The following is an 8469-nucleotide window of genomic DNA, read 5'->3' on the forward strand; positions in this document are numbered from 1 at the left end:
GGCTGCAGTACAGGCATTTAACCACTGCGCCACCAGGGCTCCTCATGAAGTCATCACCTAAAAAACCAAACAAGTAAAATCACAACAATAAAACATGGAACCAGCACCAGAAGAGTTGTACCTACTTTAACAACAGACCAGCTTATATCCCAAAGCCCTATGTGAATAAAAAGGTATTTCCCTGTTGTGGAGGAAAACCAAGAAGAAATCTACTCAGTCTCTCTCAGCAGGACGTTCCAGGGCCTAACAGTGACAACTAAGATGGTGGTCCTCACTGATGAGTTTAACAACAGGACACACTCAGATGTGAAACTGCAGTCTTTTAAAGAAGATGTATGCATTGCACATGTATGCATATCCTAAAACCTCAGTATAAAATGGTTGCAAGTGAAAATCAACATCCAGGATGCATGCTAATTCTAATATTAAAGTACTTTCTGTATAGGAATTATATAACAAGCAAAGCAGCCCTTTGTATAATTGTAAAGATTGTAAGATTCAAGAAGCCCTTAATTCCATACTACTTCAGTCCTCAAGGTCAGCCTAAATTTGTAACTCTACCCCCAAATTTCTTGCCTTCAAATCAGAGTATAGGATTAACAGTCAGCTGGAAGGTGGGATCATGGTGAAGGCAAGAGAGTTATAGTAATGGGATCATCTGCTGTACTTACCAAGGTACTGTTGCACACTGGGGTCTAGAGGAGGAAGCCAGAGTTAAGGAATGAGTTAGGGAGTGTAGATGAGGAGAAGCAGAAGGTTCAGGAGCAGAACTGATGGGGAAAGAAGGAGCAGACACTGTGAAGGCAAGAGGTGGAAATTTATCCTGTTGGAATAGAACTAAGGTGGCTGTATCTCTAAACATATGTCTGTGGCCTGTCCCTCCTAAAGGACAGAGGGAAACAGAAGTTGTACATGTACAACTACTTTTGTCACAGTGCTGGAGTCATGGAAGCTGTCCCACTTGTGATTCTTATTATTTCTGGAATAAGAGAATTCTATGCTGAGTTTGGAGAAGCTACTTTTTTGGACCACAACTCCCATAATCCCACACTCAACTTGGCCACTAACCATAGTTGTTGTAATCCAAAGGGAAACTCTCCTAAAATCTGATTCTAAGCAGAAGTCACTTTAACACACTGACCTCTATAGACCAAAATTACTCTTTCCAGTGTTCACTGCTTGTTTGCTTCACTTGTAAAGCCAATAATGTACCAACACTTTTTAAATCACACTCTTCTTTTTATGAATTTCTGTTAAACAGATCTGTTGAGCGTTTGCTCAACCACATAGGTAATACTTGACTCTGACTGGGATGAAGTCAAAATATCAACTGCTTCCTTTAGGGACAAATCATGTGTTATCTCTGGCTATTCACAAAAAGACACAAACCTTTTTTTTTAAAAGAGAGGCAGCCTTGGGAATCTGGTTGTGATTGGAGAAGTGGCAAGGAAGAGGTGCTTAATCCTTTCCCTGCCAGCCCATCCCAAGGTGTTTCTTCCCCCAAAGATGTTCCAGATGCTAGTTTACAGGAATAAATATTTACCAGGAGCCCTATATAGAATAGGGAAAAAGAAGAGGGCTGGCAAAATGGTAGATGGGGTAAAGTTAAATAATCACTTCAGTTAAAGCTGAGTCCCTCCCTCTCTCTCCAGCCCTCCTCCATCTCTTCTTTCTTTTGTAAATGTGCATGGAACATGTAGTTTGCTCCAGGAGGAATCACCTGAGGTGGGCATGGAAGAGAAGAGAAGAGAAGGAGTAAAGAAAGTGCCATGGAAGAATCTTAATATCAATATGTCTATCTGTGTTGTGTGCCTTCAAGGTATTTCAAATTTATGGAAGACCTAAGAGAAACCTATGATGGGATTTTCTTGGCAAAATTTGTTTGTGGAGGTGGTTTGTAGCTGCCACCAATCTACTGACACTGGAGCTGATAATGCTCCATAAGGTTTCTAATTTGGAGAGCATGGGATAAATATAGATGTTCTAATAAACTAAGAAAAGAGGCACAATAAAATGTTTTTGGCTGTCCATGGTAAAGATTTCTGAACACAGACTTAAGAATTTCTGTTTAAATCGCATTCATTTTCTATATATAACAGAGATCTGCTTCAGAATACTGTAAACTGAGGGACTGCAATTAATCCAAATATTTTATTTGCAAGTAATTAACACAATTACTCAATCACTGGGGCTCACTTCCTCTGGAGGTCTGACAAATCTGGAGCTTTGAATGAAGAAAATATTTGAATGATGTATGGGGGGAGAGAAGGATTAAGAGTTTGCCCTAATTATGCCTATGACTTTGAGCATTATAAAACATGTAAATTAAAAAAAATATGTGACTTGAGAACTATTTTAATAAACAAAACCAATGCCAAAGAGTTGGGGGATATATTCTACTTAATTCCAACTTTATTGGCTATTTTTCCTATTATTTGGTTTGATTTTTTTTCTAGCAAGGATTGCAGAACCTTTGTGAATATTAGCTTCAGAAACATTATAAAGCAGCTCAAGCCCAAGGGCAGGCTACCAAGAGGAGTGAATTTTATGAAGAGCAGAATACAGTGCTTGTATCTGGGTTACAGATCTTATCTCAAAGGTTGTGAACTGGAAGATGTAAAATCTTTCAGATTCATAATGGCATCATCAAGACAGAAAAAGCTAACCCATTGTAGTCATCCCAAACTAGAAGAGCCAAGAAATGATTAAGAGTTAGAGGAAAAGTTGCAGTCAATAAGGCATTTTCTTGTGGGTGGATAAAGATGGGCAGGGCTGATTTATAACAGAATGGGGTGCAGCATTTGAAAACAAACCAGAAAAACGTAGACCTGTAGTCTTCTCTGCTTCAAGCTATTTTATTTGGCAGTCAGATTCCAACAGCGGAAAGTTTAACCACACTGGTATTCCTCCTACTTTCTATTCATCTGTCTATCTGTCTATCTATCTGTCTATCTATCTACATGAAAAAAAAATAGTTTCTCCTCTTTACAGTGAACACCATATTGGAAAACAACAAGACAGGTTCTTACAGACTGCTTTTCTCACAGCTTCAAGGGAAATGTCTACACCAGTACTCTCTCAATTGCAATTATGAATGGCATGTTCCTTTTGCCCCTCATTGTCTTCTGTCCCAATTGCAGGTCTTTTGTTTCATTTCTGATTGCCAACCCTGTTGCAAGCATAAATTCACATATAGTAAGCATGGCAAAGGATTGCTGATCAGAAAGGTGCAACAATCCATCCAAAACTTTTACTTTTAAAACGTAGCAAAAAAAGAAAGAAAGAAAGAAAGAAAAAAACCCTGCAGTTGTTTTTTCAAGTGAAGTGAGTTTATAATTGCTTCAATTTTAATATTTGTAAGCTACTGTGAGTTCTAGGGTTTTGGGAAAAGGTATCTCTCAATACTCTGTAATAAACATATGTTCGTGTAATTTGTTTTTCATGTGATTTGTGCAAAAAGAAGGGAGAAATCTCTGAAAAATGTGCAAAAAACTCATCACCTTGCTGGGTGGAAGAAAAGTTTGAAAATTTTCATTCTAGTAGATAAAAGTAAGATACACAAAGATTATAACCCTAGTCCTGACCAGAACATGGATATGTTACTTTTTCAAACTATAAATCCCAGAATTTTTCAGACATGTTGGCTGGGGAATTCTGGGAGTTATGGTCCAAAAAGTAACTTTTCTAAGCTTTGGTCCTCACAAATATGTATATCCTTGCAATATCCAAAAGGAGATATTGATAGAGTTTTGATCACCATGAGCCCAGCTGAACACCTGCAACTGGACATTGGTCACCCAGATTTCCCTTTGACTTTTTGTGGCTGATGATACAAAGTCACACATACCAACCTTAAATTTATAGAAACATTCAAGTTCTACATGTGGTAAGATAGTTTTTTTTAAAGCAACAACAACAACAAAATCAATATTCTTTCAGGCCATGGATACTTAGCTATTTCTTAGGGAATGAGTCAGAAATAGTTCTGTCTGAGACTTCACCTCAAACTGATGAAATCTTAAACTCTTCAAGTCTGAGCAAGACACATTAGGTGGATATCAGGATAACGTTCCTAGCTATAAAACACTTGGGTAATGCAATACATGTGTCAGTGAAATTGCAGAAACCTCCATCTAGAGGGTTTTTAAAAGAAACATTCACAAGGTTCCAGTAGGATTGATTTAAACCAAAACTAGCTCTGAATATTCCAGAATTTCAGAAAAACAGGTAGCAAGGTTTAGATATAAAATAAGTAACAAGGGTTAGGTATCAAGGAGGTTAGCTCAAAAAGCCAACAGTCTGAATGTTATTTATATTTACATTTATTTATTTCATTTGCATTTTGCCTGTCTCCCAGAAAGGGACCAAAGACAGCTCACAGATAAAAGCATTTTTAAAACTTTACAATAAAAAATTAAAAACAATTAAAATCATCTAACTAAAAACAGTATAAAATTACATAAAAATATACAAAAGTTAAAAAGAATAACTAAAATACACACCCCATATAAAAACCACTGTGATAGGATTATATATTAAAAGTCTGAATAAAAATGTCATAACTTGCTGGTGAAAAGAAAGCAGGGAGAGGGCCAGCCTAGCGGAGGCTAGGGCATTCCAGAGTGTGGGAGCAGCCACCAAGAAGGCACTCTATCTCTTTCTCTCTATCTTTCCCACTCATGTCTTCACCAAATCAGCCTGTGATGGTGGCAGGACCAAGAGAAAGCCTTCCCCTGAAGACCTCAGTGTTCTGGCAAGTTTGTATGCTAACAAGCATGACACGCCATCCCTTCCCTTCTCTCCTCCTAAGATCAGATTCAGATGTAGCTTCCCAATTTCTTAAACCACTTTCTCCCAATATCCAAAACAGGAAAATGAAGTTTAAGGGCTCCCTACAAACCATGATCAGAATAAGAATAACAATAATCAGGTAGTTTTCTGTAGCTGGACACATGAGGATAGAAGGGAATGGGAGAGGTGAGCTACTCAAGTTCATTAGTCATTCATACTTGAACAAATTGTGCTTAGAGCTGAACTGTGCCTGAGAGTAAGCTAATTGCTACATTGAGGATTCCTCTTTTTTCTTTACCTTGATCTTTGCCCCTGAAGTTGACCTAATGGAGAGGCATCACCTGCTGCCTGGGAAGGACCACTGGAGTCATCCCGTAGTGCTTCAAACTTCCTCACTGGCAAATGGGGGGAAAAAACCCAGAATAAAATCATAATTTAGGATTGTGTAAAGGACAACTTACTATATTGTTTGTATTTTCACTGGATGTAGGAGCCTACATTCAAGTTACCTTCAAGTCTCCCTTCAAGGTAAGTGGGTCCTTACCTTATGTGGGGGATCCGTTTTGGACCCCCCGCAAAAGCAAAAAACATGTATGCTTGAATACCCATTGAATACCAAAATGTGTGATGCTGCTGTGCAGCAAGAAAGGAGCACTCGGAAATGGCTCCTTTTTGCGGCACAGTTGCAATGCCGCAAACCTCCAGAGGTTTCCGGATGGCGTTGCAGTTACGCAGTGCTGTTTGGATGCTGCGCAGCTGCGACGTCATAGCTGTGCACACCGTGTAGATGGCACTACGCAGCTGCAACGTCCTCGTCACATGCGAGGGGTGTCTGGAAGCGCAGCCCCTCGCATGTGACGAGGGCGCCCTATAGCACCCATCTGTAGAGCGCCTATGACACCTTTTAACAGTCCATGAAGCAAGGCAACATTCATTAGAGTTTTTACAGAAATGCACAAAAATTAATATCAAAAATGGGCAAAATCATGCCAGTCTTATCATCATCAACAAAAATCTTGCTATGTCACAGCAAGGACAACATTCTCTTTATCTTCTCATTTACCATGTGAGGAAAAGCCAAGAAACAATTCACTTTATGTAGAGGGAAATGGCAGTTGTCAAATTGTAAATTTTTTTGTCTCCCCATTTGGGAATAGTGGTGTCATAAATAAGGGTGGTCCAATATGGAGGTTATCACCTTTCCCCTTACCTGTCAAAGTGGGGCCTACTTTCCACACTTGTTTCCTGATTCTCTTCTTTTACTGTACAGTGGTACCCCGGGATACGAATTACCCAGGTTACGAATTTTTCGGGTTACGAAAAAATCCCATAGGGATTTATTGTTTCGGCTTACGAAGGTTTCTTCGGGTTACGAAAAAACCTTGGCGCTATTTTCCGCCACCGGAGGGCAGCAGAGAGCTATTTTTCCATTAGCGCCTATGGCAATTCGGCTTACGAAGGTTTTTCGGGTTACGAAATTAGCCGCGGAACGAATTAATTTCGTAACCCGAGGTACCACTGTATTTCTTCGCCTTACTTCTCACATAGCCTGACTAATACTGAGGTGGAAATACCCAGGCTTCTCTTTAGATGTCTTCTTTCTTGCATATAACTCCTGGGTAGGAACTTTAAACCATTCCCACAATCTCTTATTAGTGGCCATGCTGGGTAGGAATTTTGGGAGCTGGAATCTATAATATAAGGTGGGCAAAAATCCCCTGCCTCTAACATAATGGTTCTCTCCCCTAGCCTCCAGTATACTCAGCATTAATCAGTGAAAAGGGAAAAAACCTTTAAAACAACTTATTTCAACATCATTTGTTAGAATAATGCAGAACTACATCCAGTAAGGTCACAGCTCATCGAGTGAAGACCATAAATGCAGAAAAACCAACCACAGTACACTCCCAACCTTTCCAGTTAAAATATAGAGTTTGGGATGTACTCACCATATAAGACTACCCCTCTTCCAACGCACACCAAATAAAATTTTTTAAAAAATCAAATTTGATTTCAATATGGTAATTTTAATTCAAATGCTTATGACATGCAAGTACTTAGCAGGAAAACTTGTTGTATACAAAGCCTGCTTGGATTGGTCAGCTCTCCCTGCCTGCCCAGTGCTCCCTGTCTCCAAGACTATCAGAGCGGTAGCTGCTTTCATACGATTGCTGCATATGGTGGGGATGCAGCCGTGGCCGTTTTTGAGCTCCTCTCACCATATGCAGCGATCGCAGATTCTCCAGTCCGGCTCGGAAGTTTCAGCACCTGTCCTATAATATGACACCTAGCGTATAAGATGACCTCCGACTTTTGAGAAGATTTCCCTGGGTTAAAAAGTAGACTTCTACGCCAGAAAATACAGTAATCCCCTGCTTTAAAATGGTCAGACAGTCTTACCTTGCCTGAAATCTGTCTCAGAAGAAATGAAGGACGGACTTTCACTGTCTGTGCTGTATACGTCACTGTGGTAAGATTTATATCTTCGTACATGCTCTGAAATTTTTTTTTAAAGAAAACAGAGTACTGTAAATATTCAATACAGTTATAATATCACAGTGTGCCATGGGCTCAGCATCTCTCTCTTTGTTTTAAGATTTGAGAAAAGTTGTCTATCACTGGCCTACTCTTCTGGAATTCTATGACATGGAATACTGCTGTAATGGTCTCTAGCAGATACTTTTCCTTTTTTGGAAAAAAATTATACGGTACTTATTTAACTTCTTTGAGTCCAAACAGCCAGGCCCAAATAAAGCTGCTTCGGGCCACTTTGGAAATGTGCCGTTACCTCCTGAGCAGTCTCTAAGCCAGGGGTCGGCAACCGCCGCTGCCGCCTCCTGGGCCTCTGCAAGCTCCTCCCAGGGCCCACGCGGCCCCAGGCCTCTCCTTCTGAGGCCCCCTCTCCTTCTCAGGGCCCGCACGGGTGTCCTCCTCCTCCTTCCCGGCCTCTGAGGGCCTCGAGGCCCCTCAGAAGCCGAGAAGGAGCCGGCAAGGACGCCCGCGTGGGTTTCCCCCTCCTCCTTCCCAGCTTCTGAGGGCCTCGAGGCCCCTCAGAAGCTGGGAAAGAGCCGGCGGAGCCGCCCGCGCGGGTGTCCCCCTCCTCCTTCCCGGCCTCTGAGGGCCTCAAGGCCCCTCAGAAGCCGGGAAGGAGCCCTTGGTGTTCTCTGTGCAAAATCCCCTCTCAGCACCTTGTGCCTTTCTGGGTTGAGACAGTGTACATGCTTTCTGCCTTTTATTTTGAATTGCATTTTAGTACTTTCCATGCTTGTAACTACTACTACTACTACTATTATTATTATTATTTACTTGCCCTTGGTGTTCTTTGTGCAAAATCCCCTCTCAGCATCTTGTGCCTTTCTGGGTTGAGACAGTGTGCATGCTTTCTGCCTTTTATTTTGAATTGCATTTTAGTAGTTTCCATGCTTGTAACTATTATTATTATTATTATTATTTACTTGCCCTTGGTGTTCTCTGTGCAAAATCCCCTCTCAGCACCTTGTGCCTTTCTGGGTTGAGACAGTGTGCATGCTTTCTTCCTTTTTTTGAATTGCTTTGTAGTAGTTTCCATGCTTGGAACTATTATTATTTATTACTACTACTACTACTACTACTACTCCGGGGGCAGAGTATGTGACCCTGCCCCTGGAGGGTGGAAGCTTCACCCCCAGCTTCGGCCCC

The 8469-nt window shown here is 40.9% G+C and overlaps 1 protein-coding gene across 1 annotated transcript in view; it reads right to left on the minus strand.

Annotated features, from left to right (window-relative positions):
* PTPN13 (protein tyrosine phosphatase non-receptor type 13) overlaps positions 1 to 8469 on the minus strand; it is a 181365-nt gene that overhangs the window by 61636 nt on the left and 111260 nt on the right. Inside the window, exons 8-9 of the mRNA XM_042468450.1 lie at positions 7192 to 7287; positions 5090 to 5186 (exon numbers count right to left, since the gene is read on the minus strand). Coding sequence (XP_042324384.1) covers positions 5090 to 5186; positions 7192 to 7287 — 193 coding nt within the window. The remainder of the gene's footprint in view (positions 1 to 5089; positions 5187 to 7191; positions 7288 to 8469) is intronic.

Source organism: Sceloporus undulatus, chromosome 5 (assembly GCF_019175285.1).
Source record: "Sceloporus undulatus isolate JIND9_A2432 ecotype Alabama chromosome 5, SceUnd_v1.1, whole genome shotgun sequence".
In the NCBI taxonomy this organism is placed as follows: domain Eukaryota; kingdom Metazoa; phylum Chordata; class Lepidosauria; order Squamata; family Phrynosomatidae; genus Sceloporus; species Sceloporus undulatus.